The sequence below is a fragment of the Hydra vulgaris genome, chromosome 02, assembly GCF_038396675.1.
Source record: "Hydra vulgaris chromosome 02, alternate assembly HydraT2T_AEP".
NCBI classification, from domain to species: domain Eukaryota; kingdom Metazoa; phylum Cnidaria; class Hydrozoa; order Anthoathecata; family Hydridae; genus Hydra; species Hydra vulgaris.
In genome coordinates this window covers 57,492,501-57,514,915 of record NC_088921.1, presented here as the reverse complement: position 1 = coordinate 57,514,915, position 22,415 = coordinate 57,492,501, and the positions used below count along the sequence as shown (strand labels likewise).

The 22,415-nt window shown below is 26.4% G+C and overlaps 2 protein-coding genes across 2 annotated transcripts in view; both read left to right on the top strand.

The window, feature by feature from the left end:
- Positions 1-6,570, top strand: part of LOC101238204 (ankyrin repeat domain-containing protein 27) — a 51,983-nt gene extending 45,413 nt beyond the window's left edge. The window contains exons 31-34 of the mRNA XM_065791474.1: positions 4,301-4,376; positions 4,513-4,807; positions 4,924-4,987; positions 5,484-6,570. Of these exons, the coding sequence (XP_065647546.1) occupies positions 4,301-4,376; positions 4,513-4,807; positions 4,924-4,987; positions 5,484-5,768 (720 nt within the window). The 3' untranslated portion in view covers positions 5,769-6,570. The remainder of the gene's footprint in view (positions 1-4,300; positions 4,377-4,512; positions 4,808-4,923; positions 4,988-5,483) is intronic.
- A 6,518-nt stretch (positions 6,571-13,088) lies between these two features.
- The window catches only part of LOC101238286 (folliculin), a 58,960-nt gene continuing 49,633 nt past the window's right edge, over positions 13,089-22,415 (top strand). Inside the window, exons 1-2 of the mRNA XM_065791475.1 lie at positions 13,089-13,293; positions 13,398-13,486. Coding sequence (XP_065647547.1) covers positions 13,225-13,293; positions 13,398-13,486 — 158 coding nt within the window. The 5' untranslated portion in view covers positions 13,089-13,224. The remainder of the gene's footprint in view (positions 13,294-13,397; positions 13,487-22,415) is intronic.

Below are 22,415 nucleotides of genomic sequence, written 5' to 3'. Positions count from 1 at the left end.
AAATAATAGGTATAAAGATGGCTTAATGATCAGCAATAGAGAAATATCAAGAAAATACAAAATTTCAGAAAATTGCGCTTGATATACTCTAAAGACATTTAAAATAACAGATGGCATTTAACGTCATGCAGGATCAGGAAGGTTAAAAAAAACTACTGAGGGAGAAAAAAGTCTTATATTTCATCAAGAGCCAATCCAAGGTTTAGATATTGTGAACTCAATGACAAATTTAATGCAAACCGTGAAAAATGTATTTTGTCAAATACAGTTAGAAATATTTTACTAAGGGAAAAAATTGACGTGTTGACGGCCAGAGATCGGCTCAGAAGATTATGGTGGTCTTTGAAGAAGTGGAAGCAAGTAATTTTTAGTGATGAAAGTAATTTTAAAGTAATGAATAGAAAAAGTAAAGTTCTTGTCAAAAGATTTAAATCGCAAAAGTATAGTAATTGCTTTGTTTTACCAAGGTTAAAAAGTGGCGCTAGGAGTGTTGGTATTTGGGACTGTTTTAGTTTAAACAGAGTAGGAGTACGTAACATTTATACAGGTCGAATAAACCAACATACATATATAGAGACGCTAAAGAACTGCAAGGTTCTATAAGTGGACATGATGATTGATCAAAATAAAAGGTGGCAATTTCAACAAGATGTGGTGCCTGCCCACGCAGCTTGTAAAGTAAAGGCATGGATGAAAGAAATTAAAGTAGATTTATTGGCCTGGCCAGCTCAATTACCAAATTTGAATCCAATTGAACCTATTTGGGCTTGGATGAAAAAAGTATTAGTCAAGTTACAAACACGATCTATAAATAGCCTAAAGCATAAATTAGATATTAAACAAAATTTGCAACAATCTTGTTAAATCAATGCAAAAAAGATGTGCTGCTTGCAAAAAAGCTAGGGGGATGTTTTAAATACTAGCTTAGATGTTATTTTTGTTGCTTTAATTTTTTCCATAATTTTTATATTAATTTTTTTTGTTATCATGTTTGATAATGTTTTTATATACAATTTTATGTTTTAGCATGCCATCCAAGATGCAAGATTTTTTTAAAAAGATTTTTCTCACAAATAAAAAATTTGTTCAATATCTTCTTTATTTTTATTTTATGGTAGTTTAAATCCTTTAGGCAACAAAATTTTATTGCGTCTATTTTTTTTTTAAAGCACTGTATATACTGTTGTTATATTATGTTTACACTGTATGTACAATGGTACATGCGAATATGCAGTGTATACACTGTATATACTATGGTAATGTATACACACATGCATACACTGTTTATACCATGGTAAAAAAAGGCTCTTAATAACTATTTGTGTTTAAATGCTTGACAACTATTTATGTTGGCAAAATCAAGTAAATAGAAATATCATAACTTGGTGCAGTATAGTATTGACACTGAATCCATTAATGATAAAGTCTTGAAATCCTGCTTTCTTTCAAGCATCTATTACAACAGAGCCAATTTCTTTTGGGATTCTGGCAGAAACAATCTTTGCAGATCAGCTATATGTGTTTACATGTATATTTATATACATATATATATATATATATATATATATATATATACACACATACATATAAACACATATGTATGTATGTATGTATATATATATATATATATATATATATATATATAATATATATATATATATATATATATATATATATATATATATATATATATATATATATATATATATACAGGGCTTGTGATGAAGAAAATCGTCAAGCGTGTTATATCGCGGTCATAAAATTAGAATATGTTTTCATCGAGCGTGATTATGTGTGCTCGAGATAACGTCGGCGAGCGCGACCATGAAAATTGCTGAAGGGGATGCTCATAAAAAGCTTTTTATTTTTTATATCTTTTTTTATTTGTTACATAATTCTTTCGTCAAAAAATGTTTGAATTAGTGTCACACTCATGAAACTACTTCAACGAAATAGATTTTTATACTTCCAAACTTCTTGTATATTGTCAGATCGCGATTTTATTTTTAACTATTTATGTTATAAAAAAATAATATCAAACAAAAACGCAACTTCTTATTGATTTAGTATTGAAGTATAATTTAGTGACTTTTTTGCTTTGTTGTTTTGATATATGTGTTTTAAAATGTTACGCCGTAAACTTAATTAACGGTTAATGGTTTTTATATTACTTGATATTTTTTATTCAAATTATTTAATTTTTTTCTAAAATTTTTTTTAAATTATGTTTTTTTATCTTAAAAAAATAACACAAGAATAATTTGAAATAATAATAAATAAGAATAATAACTTTCCATTTAATAAATATTGACATCATTATTCTGTTTCCTTTTCGAATGTCTTGACATTCTAAACAACAGAATCGTTTTAAATTTGAGTTAAAGTAAATAATAGTTTATAAAATACCTTATACTATGAACAAAAACTAATTTTAAAAATTACTCTATTATTAATATTTATTTTTATTATAAACAATATTTGGAATATTACAAATAATAAATCAAATAAATCTTACTTGATATTTTTACAAGATTAAAAATACTCTGTGGTTTCAATTTTCTTATAATGGTTTTCTAATTTTCTATTCTTATTTTATTTGCGCATTTTTGTATTCACATTGTGTTTCCACCTGCACATACTATTATTGAAATTAGTGACTATTAATGACTTCAAACTGCTCATTGATTACGTTAGTGCAAAAGAGAACGACGTAGTGCTTTTTATATTTAATATCAGTGCTTTGATAATAGAATATCTTTAATAAAAAATCTTTGTTAAATATTTTATGAAAATAAAAAAATAATCCCGAACTATTGGACAAGCGTTATTTTATATGCTCATTATAAGCTGAACGCGCGGTGTTTATCGCGCCTAGAACGTTTGAAAATACCGTTTACAGGCGCGTTTTACGAGCGGAGCAATTGCGCTCGCTTCATCACAAGCCCTGTATATATAAATATATGTATATATGTATATATAAATATATATATATATATATATATATATATATATATGTATATATATATATATATATATATATATATATATATATATATATATATATATATATATATATATATATATATATACACACACACACATACTGACATAGGCGACTGAGAGTAAAAATTTTTCTCGAATTATAGTGCTATGGGTTAACTAGAAAGTATTTTTGCAAACCAAAATAATTATTAAAAATTGATGATAATATTCTCTTATTCTAATTCTAGAAAAAGCACACTTTGACATGAACAACTTTATTTTTCTCACCTGCTTTAAGCACTTCTTCTATAAATAAGAACAAATTAATTTGATCTATAAATAATCAAATTAATTTGTTCTTTTAAATTAAGTTTTAAGTAAGTACTGAAAAAGTTGTTGACATTTAACTACTTTTAAATAAATTGTTCAAAGTGAAAGTGAAAGTGTGACAAAACAATTTTAAATGATTTAAATTAGTTTGTACTTTAAAAGTAAATTTTAGCTAACAACTTGAATCTTTTACTTTCATTACTAATATTCATCGAGGTTTTATTTACAATTTTATTTCTATTGCTCTTATTCTCTAACTAAACATAATATATAATAATACTAATATTTTAATTTTTAAACAATTCAGCGTTCAAACAATTTTATTTTGTTCTAATAAATAATAGAAAAAACATAAAACAAACTTCAACACCTTTTTTTTACTTGCGAAATGTTAACACATAATGTTAGATAGTTATTAAATGTTATCAAAAGTATGTAACTGAAAAAAGTTGTCTTCTTTAGAACACAAAACAAAAATTTATTTTTGGATGTAAAAACTTTTATTCTTATAAAGTTATTAAATTGATAAAAAAGAAAGAAGGAAAAAGAAAGAAAAGAAATTGAGTCCCCTGTTCGGGCAACACAATTCCATCAAAATAAAATTTCCAATAACCCTTTAAAAGATTCAGCTAGCATTTGTCATCAGGCAACCACAACTGTACACCACCGACATATACATTTATTTTGTATATATTTATATATGTATATACATGTGTGTGTGTATATATATACATATATATATATATATACATATATATATATATACATATATATATATATATATATATATATATATATATATATATATATATATATATATATATGTATGTATGTATTTGTGTTTGTGTGTAGGTGTGTGTGTTTGTATGTGTGTTTGTGTGTATGTATGTATGTATGTATGTATGTATGTATGTATGTATTAATGTATGTATGCATGTATGTATGTATGTATGTGTATTTTACTTCAAAAAATATGTTGTTTTTTCAGGACAAAGCAATACATACAGCAATAAATGAAGTGACATTAAAACAAAATACCAAAAATATAGAACATTCAAATAAAGGCAACATCTTTTTTATTTTTTTATTCATTCCTATATTTGTATTAAAAAAATTTTTTTAAAAGAAATGTCCAAATTTTTTTAACTACAAATAAAAAAAAATACATATTCAATAAAATATTTTGTATTAAACTTTCAGCTAAGATGCTAAAAAAAGTTCTTGACATTGAAGGATTAAACACCAACCCAATCACTAACAATAATCACACAAACAAATTGCTTTCTGAAAAAGATAATACATGCACTTGCTCATCAAACAGTTCTACTAAGCAAAACAAAAGCAGCTGCACTCTGCATTCAGAATGGCATGCTGCCAATAAAATAGAGACATTACAGAATGCATCAAATTCTATAGAGGCTTGGTTCAATAGTTTAGAAACAGAAAATGTAAAAAAACTAAAATTGATGTCACATGAAATCATTAACTTTGATAAGTAAATTTTTATTTTTTTTTATTTTTATCTTACACTTGTTTTTTTTTTTTTTTTTTTTTTTAATTTTTCTTTAATTAAATGTTTATTTTTTTGAAAACTTATGATATAAACTTTAGGCAACAAAACCTGCGTCATGTATCAACTTCTGAAAAAAAATATTCAAACTTTATGAAAAATGGGGTATGTTTTTTATTAATGGAATTTTTTTTTTAATATGTATAAATTTAATGCGGCCGTGGCGCAGTGGTTAGAACGCCTGCTTTATAAGCAGGAGATCCAGGTTCGAAACGAGCTCTGGACATATTTTCGCGTCACGGTAAGGAAGGAGGCGTGAACTTCCTGGTTAAATGCACTTCCGCGGTGCTCTGTGACAAGACCGTTAGGACTTCTTGGGGCACCTAAAAAAAAAAAAAAAAAAAAAAAAAAAAAAAAAAAAAAAAAAAAAAAAAAATGTGGTATTTGTAAAAAATTTAAAACATTTTGTTTTACTTTATATATATGTAAATATAAATTATTATAATATATGTTAATATCATTAATTATTGCTAAGTTAATTGTCTAATTATAGTTTTACTTTTTATAACAATTGTATTTTTTCAATATTTCAAAATTAAAGCTTATTCATTGTTTTTTTCTTAACTAAAGAACTATATGAATATTTTATGTTTGTATGTAGAGCCTAACAAATGTTGCTTTGGAATCAGATATTCATCAATCTTATTCCCGATCAAATGAACATAACAAAGTTTTAATTGATGGCTCAATAAACAATGAATTAAATTATGAAGGACCACTTCAAAATTTAAATTTATCTAATCATGCAGTTGAATCAGTAAAAGCACTAGAAAACAATTTAGCTATGTACCATATTTCTTTAAAAGATGATGCTACAAATGAAAAAAATGAAAATTTACTAATACAAACCAACCAATCAAATAATACAAATCAACCAATGGAATAGTTATAAACAAATTTAATAGTTGACAAATAATAGTTAAATCTTACATAAGTTAAAAATAAAAGAGAATTATTAGAAAAAGATTTTGTTCTTAATAAAGAATAAAACTGAATACTAAAGGATAGTTTATTTATTTGTAAATGTTTTGTCAAATGTTTTTATATCAAAAAAAGAAAAATCAAAACATTTGATATCTGATCATTATTTGTGCTTGTTGGTTTATATTTGGTATATTTATGTTCGATGTTTATATTTTTGGCTTTGATGCTGAATGATTCCTTGATTCATTAAGCTTAGTTTTCATATGAAACACAGTTGGAATAAATCAATGCTGGGATCATCATTAAAGATGGCACTAAAGTGCATTATTGTAGTAGGCAGCATCGAATTTACTAGAGCAATTTAGCAACAGTATCTAAAAAAAACACAACTTGGTATAAGAATTGATAAGTTCTAAATTTTCTCAATTAAAATGAAAAAAATCACTTTAAAATTATTTTGACAAAAAAAAATGTTTTTAAATAATGTTTTTTTCATTAATAAAATATTTTTTTCAATATATAGAATTTTTTTTTAAACAGTTTAAAGTTTTGTTTTGTTTTTTTTACAAAATTTTTTTCTTAGTTTTTAAATAAATATTTATTGGTTTGCTAATGAAATATATTTTTTTATTTATCGATATACAGTTTTACTATTACCTTATCAATATTTAAAAATATAAGACGAAGTTTTATGTTATTCTTTGTAGTCTTGTCTTGTAGAAATACTTTAGCTTTTCTTACTGAATAATTAATCTTTTTATTTATTATAGAAGTAATTTTTAATATTGGTATAAATGTATGTATATATATATATATATATACACACACACACTGCGTGACATAATGATAAGACACCCCTAAAAGATTTATAAAACTCTACTATACATTTATATTTAAAAACTAATTTTTATTGTAAATGAAAGCAAAGGGTTTACAACACTAAACAACATTTTAACAAATTTATTTTTAACCTAACTTGCATTTTATTAAAAAAAACCCATTTTTTCAGTACGGCAAAATTATAAGACAATTTAACAAAAAACGTTTTATTTACAAACTGCAGTTGTGGGCAAGAATATTTATTTGATGTAAACACCACAGATGATTATTTAACTGTAAACTTTTATGAACTGTAATAAATTTAGTTTAGGTTTTTTTTTATTAAGTATAAAATAACAAAATAATTAATAATGGGTCATGCTGCAGAAGTAGGAATGATTGCTAAATCACGTACAGTTCAGCGAGTTATTCATAATGCTTTTCACCTTCGCACAAAAAACTTCAGCAAAAACCACCTTTGACAACAAATCACATAAACAATGGAATAACTTTTGCAAAGGACCACATAACATGGAAAGAAGAGTGGCAACAAGTAGTATTTTCTGACAAAAAACGATTTTGTCTTGATGGGCCGGATAGATGGAATTATTATTTTCACGATTTGCTTAAAGAACCTGTAACTCAGCAACAACGTCAAATGGGTGGTGGTGTGTAATGATTTATAGTGCAATTGGATGTCATAGTAAATCAAAAATTCATTTTATTGACGGAAAAATGAATTCTAAGGATTATCTTTTAATTGTTGAAGAATTTTTAAGGCATGAAGGATCTGTAATAGGTGGTGAAAATTTTGTTTTTCAACAAGATAATGCTAGCATTCGTACAGCTAAGATAGTAAAGGAATATTTCAACAGCAGTAAAATTGAAACATTTCAGTGGCCAGCTAGATCTCCAGACCTGAACATTATTGAGAATGCTTGGCCACAGCTATTACATATAGTGTTTGAAAGTGGTAAACAATATAGTTCACTAGCTGACTTGAAATCATCCATCGCATCTGCATGGGATGCAATTGACATTTCGTACATATAAAAATTGTATGATTCTTTACCTTCTAGAATGATTAAAGTGATTCAAAAAAATGTTAAAAGTACCCATTATTGATTGTTTAAAATTGAGATGTCTTTTTATATAAATGACAATTTATATGAATTTTTTCCAAAAGTGTCTTATGATTTTGTCGCACTAAAAAAACAGTTTATTTTAATAAAATATGAGTTAGGTTTAAAATAAATTTTTTAAAATGTTGTTTAATCCTTTTACTCTCATTTACTGTAAAAACTTTTAAATAAGGAATTTTTCGTATAAACAAAGATTGCAAATTTTTGACGAAGTGTTATAAGGATTGCAACGTTTTACAATTTTCCACTTAATTAAGGGTGTCAACATTTTGTCTTTTATGTCCCAAATTTCTTTAGACAATTCGGTATCATTTATCATTTATCATCGTTTATCAAGCGACCGTGTTGTCAAATAAACCTGACTACAAAGAAAAAGTATATTTTGGCTTATGTGAAACTCCATTTAAATTTCGGTATGCTAACCATCTAAAATCTTTTAACATTAATAAATATAAAAATGATACGGAATTGTCTAAAGAAATTTGGGACATAAAAGACAAAATGTGTACACCCTTAATTAAGTGGAAAATTGTAAAACGTTGCAATCCTTATAACACTTTGTCGAAAATTTGCAATCTTTGTTTTTACAAAAAATTCCTTATTTTAACATATAAAGGTGATAACTTGTTAAATAAATGAAATGAGTTGATTTAAAAATGCAGACACAAGAATAAATTCCTCTTATCTTTTTTTGACACTGGTGATTAGCTAATATTTTGTTTTTTCGTTGCCATCAAGTATGTCTTAGCGACGTTAAGATCCCACTACACAGTATTTTGTACTTTTTAGCGTTTTTTGTTTGTTTTTGAATTTGTATTCAATGGCTGATGATTGCCGTATAGGCATGAAACTTAAAGTATTATAGAAAAAGTTGTTTTTTCTTCGTTAATATATATGTATATCGCTCTATTTGAAGTATCTTTTTAATATTGAGCACTCTTTTATGAATATGAGTTTTGTTTTATTATTATAATACAAAACAGCCTTAAATATCAATATATATATATATATATATATATATATATATATATATATATATATATATATATATATTTTATTAATATATTAATAATATTTATTATATATATATTATTTTTGTTCATCTAGTTTTATATATATTTTTAGTAATATTTAAAAATAAAAAATGGAAAATGAATGGGTGGAACCTTCAAAAAAAAGATCTCTGAAGTTTGGATACATGTTTTAAATTTAACAAAAGACAAGAATATTGTTAAGTGCAAATATTGTCAGTCAGCTTTTAAATCAAAACAAGCAAAGCAGCATTACTTTATCATTTAGAAAAAGTAGAAAATAAAAAAGTAAAAAAAATTGACAGGCATTTCTCGCTATACTTCATTGTCAGGATCAACTTTATGTTCAAGTTCAAACCCCAACCCAAGACAACTTTTAATTATTGCCAGTTTTTCCAAAAAAGGTTCTTCTGAACTTGTTTTGGCTTGAATGGTTAGTGTTAATCTTATTCCCATTTATAAATTATCAAAAAGTATTGATATCCAAAAAGGTTGGGCTGAAAAAAGATGGCTTATAATTTGTCAAAAATGACAAATTATAAACCAAATTATAAATTGAGAATGGTAATAGATTTTCATTGACTCTAGATGAATGGACTTCCAATAAAAATCAAAAATATGTATGCTTAAACTTGCACATGTCAGATAAATCAGTTTAATATCTTGGAATGCGAGGATTGTAGGCTCAATGAAGGCTGAAGATGGTCTTAATTTGATTGAAACAAAGCTTAAAGATTTTGAGTTAAATCTAAATATTTTTTGGAATGGTTACAGATGGAGCCAGTGTAATGAAAAAGGTTGTCTCAAATAACTCATCAACTATGTCTTTCATGAAATTCACTTGGCAGTAGTTGCTGTACTTTATAAAAAAGCAAATGATCTTGTAGAAGATAAAGATTCTTGTTGTGACAACTTAGATGAGGATACTGAAGAAGTTGATGATGTTGATAAAGAAACCAATTATGAAACTTCTGTCAATTGGAAAGAACTACTACTTAAAAAAGAAGCTGTTGAGCTTGATGGAATTAAAATCACTATTCAAAAAATTCAAATGTTTGTAAAGTTTTTTAAAAGGTCATCTCTAAGAAATGATAATCTTCAACGCTGTTGTCCTAATGAGTTTGGAAAAGAGTTGGCTTTAATTTTGGATACAAAAACATGTTGGAATTCAATGTCTAAAATGATTTTAAGATTTCTTAATATTGAACTAGCAGTTAGGAAAACATTGAAGCATTTTAATGCATTGGAAATAATACCTACTGATAATGAGATTAAAATAGCTAGGCATTTAGGAGATTGTTTAGAAATTATTGAAGCTGATGCTGATGGTCTTGTAAAAGATATATTACTCTTTTTAAAGCTGTGTGAATTTATTTTAACTAAAAGACCAAGATGCTACAGTATCTTCTTTTTTTTTGGGGGTGGGTGGGTGGGTCTATGATAAAAAGAATTTCTGAAAGAAGAAATATTGGAATTGCAGGACTTTTAAAATATTTAGAGGCACCAAATCTGTATGATCAAGCTAAAAAAGATTCTATTTTAAACTATCCTAAGAAAAAAAAAATTTCCAATTATAGCTAGAGACATTTATCGTCATCTTTTTATGACCATAAAGATCCTAAAGCATCAGTTAAATGTGAAGCATCCAATGTTGAAATTGAAGAACCTTTATAAAAAAAATTAAGGCTGAAGAGCTTCATTATTTCCTAGCCCAAAATTCAAATTTAATATGAACAAGGCTTCCTTTAATGTTTTGGACTATCAAAAAAGAAATGGCTGTATGCAAAGGATCAAATGGCTACCCAAAAATGCTAAAAAAATTACACTATGCTTTAAAGTCTTTACCACCATCATCAGTTGAAGCAGAAAGATGTTTAATGCTTGAGAACATCATTGAGTGATAAAATGATTGACACATGTTTTTTGTGTTCAAGTTTAAAAGTTTTGTTATAATTTCTTTCGTTTGGTTATACTTATATAATATTATAACACAAAAATGTATGTAAAATTTATGTTTTGAAAATAACTAAAGTTACTTAAAATTGCTTAAGTTGCTTAAGAAATTTGAAAAAAATTGCTTAAAAAATTACTTAAGTAATTTTTTCCCGTTACTTGAACACCCCTAGATGGATGAATGTTTTTAATTCATATACTTGCAAATCAAAAATCTTATTAACACAGGTACTTTCTTAAAACATTTTAAGGAAGATCATAAAAATACAGAATGTTCAAAAACCGAATAGAACAATTTTTTCAAAAATAATAATTTCAAAGAAATCTTTATTGATATGGAGAGTTTTTTTTTTTCTTAGAAAAGTAGGGCATCTTCCCCAGTGCCCCAGCCACTACATACAAGGAGGCTATTTAATTGTGGTTATAACCCTCTCTCAACTCTATAACCCCGAAACATGAACCTTGATGTAAATAAAGTAAAAAGATTATATATTTTTAAAGTTATATAACTTGAAATCTCTAAATAAATGTTGCAATTCTGAGGGGACAAGGGGGGCGTGGCCAACATCTGTTAAAAGTAAAACATGTTTTAAAGTTTAAACATGTTTTAAAGTTCTGTCTTTCCCAAAAAGTTAATTTAGAAAGAAAAAAAGATGATAATGAAAAAAGGTTTATTTGAAATATACAAATATATTTGTATATATACAGTGGCGGAAACAAGTTATGTGTCCAGTAAATTTTTAATAGAATTTCTCGCTAGATAAAACAGAAACACCAAACAATCGCTCTATATTTGTACAGTGTTTACCTTTTTTATAAACTACAGTACATAGTCAGTCAAGAACTGGAAGAATTACTAATACTTAGTATGGCGACCCTAAGCTAAACTCAGCTGTTCAATTCATCGAACCATAGACTCAACAAGATCTTGAAGGTGCTGTAGAGTGATGCTATTCCAAGCATTTTGCAGCAAGTTCCAAAGTTCATCTTGATTGCGTGGCTTTTTACCCCTGATTGCCCTGAACAGCCCTTCCCATACATGTTCAATGGGATCTGGGCTCTGCACAGTGATTTAGAAACACTTGAAATTTGGCAAAAATATAGTTTTTTGAGTAGCGAAGTTTAAACAATGTTATTAACAAACTATTTTCTACAGTTTCTTATATTTCTAACAGTATAAAAAAGTAAGTACTGAAATAATAGATTTAAATGTTAATTTTTATTTAAAAATAACCGAAAACAGCTCTTTTTTATAATTAAAACTTTATCACTATTAAAACTTAATTTTCTCCCTAAACACAAAACCTTTCATTTTAATTTTCATTATATACAAAGATAATAGATAAATTTATCTTAATTTATAAAAAAATGTAAATATGTATTTATATATCTTATAAAAAATGCATTTAAAAAATGCAATTTTTATGAGTTTAAACTGATTTTTATAGAGCTAGGACTTTTTACCTTAGACTTCCTTTGCGAAGCCAATTCTTTTTTTAAAGAGAGTTTGTATCATTCTGTTAGAAACTAAAAAAGTTAGCTGCCTCAACTTGCCTTATTTTGAAATAAGGTAGTTTTAAAAAGCTCATTTTGTAAAAAAATTAACATTAGATGTAAAAGCTAATATGACGTATATATATATGTATATGTGTATATATATATAAATATATATATATATATACGTATATATATATATATGTATTTTTTTCTTTTGTTATTCACCTCCTTAAGGCCTAGAAGGCCACTACAGATGAGGAGGCTACTTAAAAGTGGTTATAACCCTCTCTTAACTCTATAACTCGAACACGAAACACGAACCTTGACAAACAAGGCCGCTGCGCGGAGAAACAAGTTGATATATATGTATATATATATATATATAAATATACATCAAAAAGTTTTGTTCAAAAACATCAGGAAAAACTCTCAAAACGTTTTGAGAGTTTTTCATTTTTATGAGCTTTTTAAAACCACCTTATTTCAAAATGGGGCAAGTTGGGGCAGCTAACTTTATATATATATATAAATATATATATATATATATATATATATATATATATATATTATATATATATATATATATATATATATATATATATATATATATATATATATATATATATGACAATTGGTCAATTTATGATCAGTGTGAAATTGTTCATTTTGAGATAAGTATGCGGTTTTGTAATATTTTGTTAGATCTTTCATTTAGTCAAACTATGATTGCTGTAGTTTAAAAAAATAGTTTATTTTTCATTATTACCCGATTTATGGCAACAAATCAAATTTTCCAACTCTTTTTCTGCAAAATGTCATAAATTATTTATAAATTGAAAATAGCTTTTTTTTTAGTATAAAGAAATATTTTTGTTAAAAATTTTAAACATTATAAAAGGATTATCTAAATTTTCATGATGGTGAATTCAAACAAAGCATTTTTAATAATAGTCAAGTTATTTATGATTTAAAAGCAATGAATGCAGTAATTGCTTTATGTCATTTTTGTGAACTTCATGGACCAAGTATTTTGTTTTGTACTAAGGTAATTTTGTATTTAAATTACATTCATATTTTGTTTAAAAAGTTTATTATCATTTAGTGACAATTAAAATTTTTTTTTTTTCATTTTTGATTTAATATTTACAGCCTTTCCATTGTATTAATCATACGGAAAGTGAAATTGAAAATGGAACTGTTGAAGCATCGCCATTATCATGTGGAGTATTAACGACTAGGTATGTTTTAAAAATTTTTTTTAAATATTCACTAAAATTTTTGCTAAAACAAAGTGAAATGCTACAAAGGTAACAACCGTAATCATTCAAGCGTATAATAACAAACGATAACAACAACAACAAGATATTTACTTTCCTTTTTTAAAATCATACAATAATATTATAATAATAATAAATATAATAATAATAATAAATTTTATAACTTGATTGTAGTAAGTAAAATTAATTGCTTAATAAAAAATAAGTATATATATGTGTGTATATATATATATATATATATATATATATATATATATATATATATATATATATATATATATATATATATATATATATATATATATATATATATATATATATATATATACAACCCTCGGAATTATGAAAAATGAGGTCGGCGGTCGGCAATAATTTGCAGACCTCAATCTTTTTGAGGTCGGCATCAGGTCGGCAATAATTATTTGATACAAAGGTGTGACCATAAAACATAGAAAGGAGGTCGGCAATTTTTTGCCAACCTCAAACACTTTATAAATACATATATATATATATATGTATATATGTGTATATATATATATATGTATATATATATATATATATGTATATATATATATATATATATATACAATACTTATAATTATATATATATATATAAATACTTATAATTAATTTACTCATTATTATATTACCTTATACTATTATCATTTATATATATATATATATATATATATATATATATATATATATATATATATATATATATATATATATATATATATGTATATATCAGGTTGGCAGTTAGGTCGGCATTGCCAAATGCGGACCCTAATTCTGAGGGTTGTATATATATATGTATATATATATATATATATATATATATATATATATGTATATATATATATATATATATATATATGTATGTGTATATATATATATATATATATATATATATATATATATATGTATATATATATATATATATATATATATATATATATATATATATATATATATATATATATATATAAATGATAATAGTATAAGGTAATATAATAATGAGTAAATTAATTATAAGTATTTAATAATAATAACTAAATGATTGATAAGGATGGTGTCACTCAAACAGAATTCTGATCAAAGGAGTGACACCAGTTTTAAAATATAATAAATTTAATAATAAGCTTACACACATAGAACATACATAAACAAAGTAAACAAAAGTAAGTAATTTAAAAATCATACTTTGATGATAATAATAAAAAATAAAAAAACAAGAAGTTAATGATAATAGTTGTAGTAATTATAATTAAAAAAAAATAAGAGTATATTTTAAATATTTAGTGAAAATCATGTCAATAAGTTAGAATAAAATTGTTCTTAGAATTTTTTTAAATTCAGTTTGTTTTAAATTAAGAAAAGTCAATAAAGGTGGTTGGAGTTGTAGTTTTTTGAACTCATTCTAAAACGATTGAAACGATTCAAATAAACTATTTTTAATTAAACAAAGTATTTAATTAGATAAAGCATGAAACTCTTTAACAGACAAACATAATTACAAACAATTAGACCAAGATGCATCTAACAATCTTATATAATATAGATAGAGAGATTTAATATATCAAGCTGTTGATGAGTATGAGGAGTTGTGTGGAATATTTAATATGAGGAATATTCAGTGTGAAATAGTAACAGTTATGTTAATTGGAGAAAATATTTAGTAATAGAGAATATATTGTAATTACCTAATAGTTGTTGCACATACTATTACCAATTGCTAATCTAACAAAAAAATAAAGGTTTAAAAAGGTTCAGGATACATTTAAAGGAACAGTAATCGAGCGAGTAACAGAACGGGTATTAAAAATAAATATTACCATAAAACTTTTTGAACAAGTTGAGAGATTTTAATAAAATTTATTCATTATCAAGTGTTGTATTCATTAGTGTATTTTATTTTTAACATATTCGATTCCTTAAGGGTTATTATTGTCACAGCATTGTCACAAAAGTTATTATTGAAAATATATATATATATATATATATATATATATATATATGTATATATATATATATATATATATATATATATTAATTAATATGTATTAATATATATATATATATATATATATTAATTAATATGTATTAATATATATATATATATATAATAATTAATATGTATTAATATATATATATATTAAAATGCGGTAGTGGTGTCGTGGTAGAGCGCTCGCTTTATAAGCGAGAGGTTCGGAGTTCGATCCCCACCACGTCCCTGGTAGTACCGCGATCAAATTGTTTCTCCGCGCAGCGGCCTTGTTCGTCAAGGTTTGTGTTTCGGAGTTATAGAGTTAAGAGAGGGTTATAACTACAAGTAGCCTCCTCATCAGTAGTGGCCTTATCGGCCTTGGGGAGGTGAATTAGAAGAAATAGAATAAAATATATATATATATATATATATATATATATATATATATATATATATATATATATATAATTGGATTTAGCTGCATATTTAACATCACTGATAAGGTCATACTGAAATAACATTCTTCAGGGGGAAGAGGGGGGGGGGGTAGTACATAAATTAAATAACAGTTTAGGTTTGGGCAGGCAGAGTTTTTTTAGATGAAGATTATAACAAAAAAAATTTCTGGAATAAATTATAATGACCGGAATATATTTGTACTAATCATAGTTTATATATATATGATAATATATATTTTTTAATTATTTTTTAAATATATTTGTTAACTATTTTTTATATATTTTTTTTAATTTTATTTTTTAATATATTTGTACTTATCATAGTTTGTAATGGTTGAGTATTTCACAAGAAATCTGAACATTGTTGTGTCATGTAAAGCCAATGGATTCCAAAAGCATTCAAAAATGGGAGTAATAAAGGTTTAATATTTTTAGGTAGTCAACTCCATATGACTTTTAAATAGCACTATTTCGAGAGAATAGATTTCTTTGGACATTTCGAGACATGATGACAAGACTAGATGAGGAAGGCAAGACAGTAAACATGTATACAGTAGGCATAGGTGAGCAAGGCAAGACATAACTGAAGTAACTCTTGATACCTTTGTGAACTCACTAATGTCCTATGATCTTGGTATAGAAGCTTTTCATCTTCTTCTAAAATGTTTTGTCTGCATTAAAGGTTTTGGTATTGGTTGGAATGTATTCTTTCTGATAAATAGTTGCTTTTTCTAGAACTTCTTTAAAAAACTGACTAATCATGATCCACTTATCCCAAGTTGTATCAAATATTGCATTTTGAATGCAATATTTTGTATATTCAAAATTCTCCAATGTGCAAACTTTATTTTGCTATCTCTTGAAATATTTACTTCTTATCCATCACCCAAGGCCTAGAGCTACTTTTTTCCCTTTAAATTGTGGTTACAACCCTCTATTAACTCTTTAATTCCAAAACATGAACCTTGATAAACAAAACCACTGTCCAGAGAAACAAGTTGATAGTTCTATTCAAGATATAGCGGTATATATGCAGTAGTAATGTTCAAGTGGTAATCTTATTCAAAAATAAGGCCAGCATTTTGATGTACTTTGGCATTTTTGAGTGCCTATATTAATTTTTTTTTTAAAGATGGAAAGCAAAAGTATTGAATTTATGTTCGATCTAAAACATGGGCGATTCCGCGATAAAGAGGGGGGAAAAAATGCAAAAAAGTTATAAAAACTAAACTCCATCACTCTTTTTTAACTATTTAAAAATACTTTTAAGCAAAAAAGTTATTTAAAAAAATCATTTTATTTTAATATGTTTTGTTTGTTGTTTTTATACATTAGATTTTTCGTTACAACCGTCACGGTTACGACAGTCATGACAGAAAAAATATAAAAATGCTTGTAAAACTTCAAATAAAAACTATGAAACATTTAATAACACATAATGTGCTAAATACACGCACCAAATGATTTTTTTTTTTACCATGTTGTTTGCTGACTAAGTCTGACAAAGTTGTTTTGTTCAGAAGTGGTAAAAACCGTCACACTACGTAGAGTTAATTTTTGAAAAAAGTTTAAGACTTTAATGCTTTTAAATACTAAATTATATGATAGTATTTCACATTTCTGGAAAGTTTCAAGTTGTTTCCATTTTCTGTTTATTTTTAATAGCTTAAAGAGTGTCAAATGTCATGACTGCCACTCTTGTGGAATTGCCCATATATATATATATATATATATATATATATATATATATATATATATATATATATATATATATATATATATATATATATATATATATATATATATATATATATATATATATATATATATATACAGTATTGTGCAAATTAGTTCGGACAGTGGCAAAATTGGAATAATTTTCACAATAAGCCCAACTTTTAGCTATGATACTAAAGATTCTCTTGTTTTTTCAGAAAAATGAGTGTTTTACTGTAACTAGTGGTGTCTGGCAACTCTTTGCTGCCGGGAAGACATTCTAGCAAACGCATCAGTGGCTTCAGTGCTACTCCAGGCTTTGTGCAGAAAGGTTGTGACGGAGGTTGTGACGGATTATTCACCTCGTATTAACAATGGACATCACTCCCAAGAAGTGTGCAAGCATTATAGCTCTTAAAGAACATGCTGGCTTGAGCATTAGACAGATTTCTAAGAAAATGAAGGTGGCCAAGTCAACCATTGGTGACATCTTGAAAAAAAAGACACTGGTGAATCTTCAACATTGCGACAAGGAAAAACGCAAGACAAAACCTCGCGATGATACAGTTATCATCAGAGAAAGTATAAAGAATCCTAAGAAAACAACTGCAGACCTTCAGAGAGATTTGTCCACATTAGGCGTAAATATTTCTTCTTCAACTGTCCGACGAAGGCTCCTTGAAGTTGGCAGATTTGCCAGAAAACCTCTAAAGAAACAGTTATTGACATCGGTTATGAAGAAAAAAACGTCTTCAATGGGCACGTAGGTATTCTCAATGGATAGCAGACGACTGGAAAAAAGTAGTATTCTCCGACGAATCGCATTTTGAAGTCCATGGCTACAGGTCAAAGTTTGTGAGACGAAGCAAAGGTGAACCGCTTCGGTAAGGACATATTCAACAAGCACCCAAACATCCGCCTAAGAAGATGTTTTGGGGTAGTTTTAGTGCTAAAGGCCTTGGACGACTCATTAACATAGAGGGAATGATGAATAGTGATAAATACAAGGCTATTTTGGAGACTCATTTGCTTCCTAGTATGACAAGGGACTTTCCTAATGGAGATGGCATTTTTCAGCAAGATCACGTGCCATGCCAAACTTCACGTAAAATGCGCACATTCTTTGAAGAAAGTGGACTGGAGATTTTAGACTGGCCTGGAAATTCTCCAGACATCAATCCCATTGAAAACTTATGGGCTATAATCAAACAAAGACTCCTGAAAGAAGACTGTTCGACAATGGCAAAGCTAATTAGTGCTGTAATTAGGACCTGGTATCATGATGAGCAAGTGACTAAAATGTGTTCAACTTTGGTCAAATCCATGCCAAATCGTGTTCAAATGCTTGTAAAAGCAAAAGGAGGTCATATCTCCTATTAATTATATCATATTTTGTACCATTGGCATGTTTTTTTTGAATAAAACTTCAATGTGGCAAATAATTGTGTTATTTCAACCATTGTCCAAACTAATTTGCACAATACTGTATATATATATATATATATATATATATATATATATATATATATATATATATATATATATTTATTTATTTATTTATATAATAACTCCTTGAAACCTGGGAAAATTAGTACTGAATTTGGAAAAAAAGTAATATCATCACCCATGTGCCTCCTACAGTGCCCATTTAATTCTAAAAAATGATTAAAAAATGCCACTGTTTTTATTCTGTAAATGTTTATTTTGGGGAAAGTAGATGTATTAAAATTTTGAACTAATCTTTTATATAATTAAGGTGCCAATCTATATTTTTAAATATAGGTTGGCACTTACAAAAAAAAACGTAGAATTAGACTGATTATGCGCTTTTATTATGTTATATAGTGTTAAAAACTCAACAATAGTGAATTATTTTGCTGAGAAATTGTTTGCATTTGATTGCTGAGAATTATTTGCATTTCAACAACTTTTTTAATAAATGAAGATTTTTTTTTTTTTTCAAATAAATGCATTTTTGTTTTTAATCAAAAAACCATGATGGAATTTTTCATAATGTTTAAATCCTTAAGATTTTCATAATGTTTAAATCCTTTTTGCCTTTTTTGCATAAAGTGAGTCAATCTACTTTTCTTGGACATATTTCATAGTAAATCTGGTTTTAGCAATATAAACAATAGAGTTAGCAATCTGTCTCAATCTTCTATTTCTTTGTTATATCTGTGCAAACACTGATGCATCATTCCCACTGCTCTTTCAGCAGGATTATTTACTACAACTGGAGATTTAGCAAAGTCTTTGAAGATCTTGAGGATTTACTGTGTACAAATACTGAGGTTGGATTAGTCTCTAATCTATTATCCGACCCAGTTCTATGAATCATCAATTATGAGACTGATGATAAACTAGGTGGATAGTCGATAAACTGTTTTTTCAATCCTAATCTTTTTTCTACATCAATCAACAATTTTTTGTTTATTTTTAAATAATCAGAGTTTAGCATGAAGTCTTACATGCAATTTTTTTTTTAATTGCATGTAAGAAAGCAGATATGTTTGAAAAATAGATTCAATACTGCTTCAACTGCATCTGATTTGGCACAAATATCTTTTTATAGATTTATTTTTATAAAAATGCTAGAAAAGATTAATAGGTATCTAGATTGTTTGCTATTCTAAAAAGTGAACCCTTTTTAGTCCCATTATCTCAAAGCATAGTCTTCCATTATTTCTTTGAGTTTCATACTTCTCAAGGAGATTCAATGCACCTTTATATTGTTCCTCACCTGGCTTGTTTGCTTATTAATAGGTTTACTTTTTCATATGTGGCAAGATTGCTAAAATGGTGTAATATAATCACAATCAATTTTACAAATAACAAAAGTTACAACTTTCTGAAGAGCTGCAAGATCACTGACTGATGCTGCAAGATACCCCCACTAAAAATACCTTTAGGAACTGTGCATGTTTTACAGATTTTACAGATTTTTATTTTATTTTTTCCATGCTTTATATAAGGTTACTTTCTATATATGTTTGTGTGCCACAAAATTTGAAATCAATTTTTGAAAGCTTTTTTCTCAACCAATTTTGCTCAAATTTTGCACACTTAATCATTTTCGATGACAATACAAGGAAATGGAAAAATTTGACCAAAATAAGTTAATTAAGTTAACAAAAATTTAATTTGTATTCTCCCATACATTTTATTTATTTGATATGAATTGCGTATTATGTCACAAAAATCATTGATTTGCAAATTATTTGCAGTTTCGAAGACATTAAAGCGCAGCGATTCAAAACCTATTGTTTTTTAAGTCTTAAGTTATTAAGTTAAAAAACAAAAATTTAGTAAAAACAGTAATTTTTAAATTTAAAAAAAAAAAAAAACAGTAATTTTTCCTTCTACAAAAGATAACAAAAAAAGAATTTCTAGGCCCAATAGAATTCTGCTTGCATAAAGCATGGATTTGAAAAAAGAATTTTTTTTTGATTTACTAGTTTATTTTCTAGCTTCCAGGCTCAAAATCTAAATCATTTGATGTTTCAGTTTCATTCATAATTATTTCCTGTTCTATGTTTTCAATAGCTTCCAGAGTATTTTGTTTTCTTTAAATATTTTGTTTCTAATACTCTCTCTAGATATTCTATTATAATTTTTTATCCCCAGTTCTGAGGATAAACTTGATCTTTTTATGCTTTCTTTTTCTTGATCATTGAAATCTTAGTCTTTGTTATCTCATCTTTTTTTATCCAGATTTATAGTATCGCTAAAATTTTGCATATTTATCCATTTCCTCATCTTCTTATAATTTTTTTTTGTCTTTTTAGTTTAAAGTTGATTCTCTCTTTTCATGCTTTTTTTTTTTTTTTTGTCCCCTTATCTACTATAAAGACCAAATCAAAGAGAGGGCAATCAAAAATATCTTTCTTTTTATTAATAAATGACATAATTAGTTGCACCCCTCACATAGACCAGATTAAAGGGGCACTGGTTTCTAATAACACATTCAACCGTTGATAATTGAAATAAAAGGGTTATTTAAAAATGCTGGCATTTTTGGTGTGAATTTGACAAGTTTGTAATGTTTGCATTTTCAGATAGTTGGGTCTAATGGTCTTACATGCTGTTAATCTTATATGCTGTTAATCTTAGATCAAAACAAAGTATTAGAAAAATTTACAAGCATCTCAAAATGACTGAAAATTAGACTTTTTAGATGAGTGAATATTTTGCTTTTAGAAGCTGCCTATATTTTGCCCATTTATTGCAGACAGTAGTAGCTAATCAGAAAACTTATTGTAAAGGCTTTTGGATGAATTGAAAAATGCTACAGTTAGTTTCATTTTGGTATATTTTAGCAATTATAGGATTTTTTCCAAAGTTGAGGAGGTCATAATTTTTCTCTAATTTAATACAAGTTGATAAAAACCACTTTTTAAAAGAGAAAACAATCCAGAACATAATTCTAGAAAAAAGGAGATACTTGTTGAAAGTGAGAAAAAAGTTATATAGCTCTAAAGCAGTCTGTTTTGACCATTTGTAAATTGACGGGGCCACTGTGTCATGTTTCCAAGGCTATAATTTCTGAACTGTTGTACTTGGAAGTCTGAAATTTCAAGTTTAACCTATCTACATAATGCACATGACAATATGTAAAAATCAAGAAAATCAGAGATGGTGACCCGCAGGCCTTTGGTTTAAATATAATGATTTGACCCAACTTTTATTTGAAAATATCAGTACCTGTGAAAATAAATGCTCAGTGACT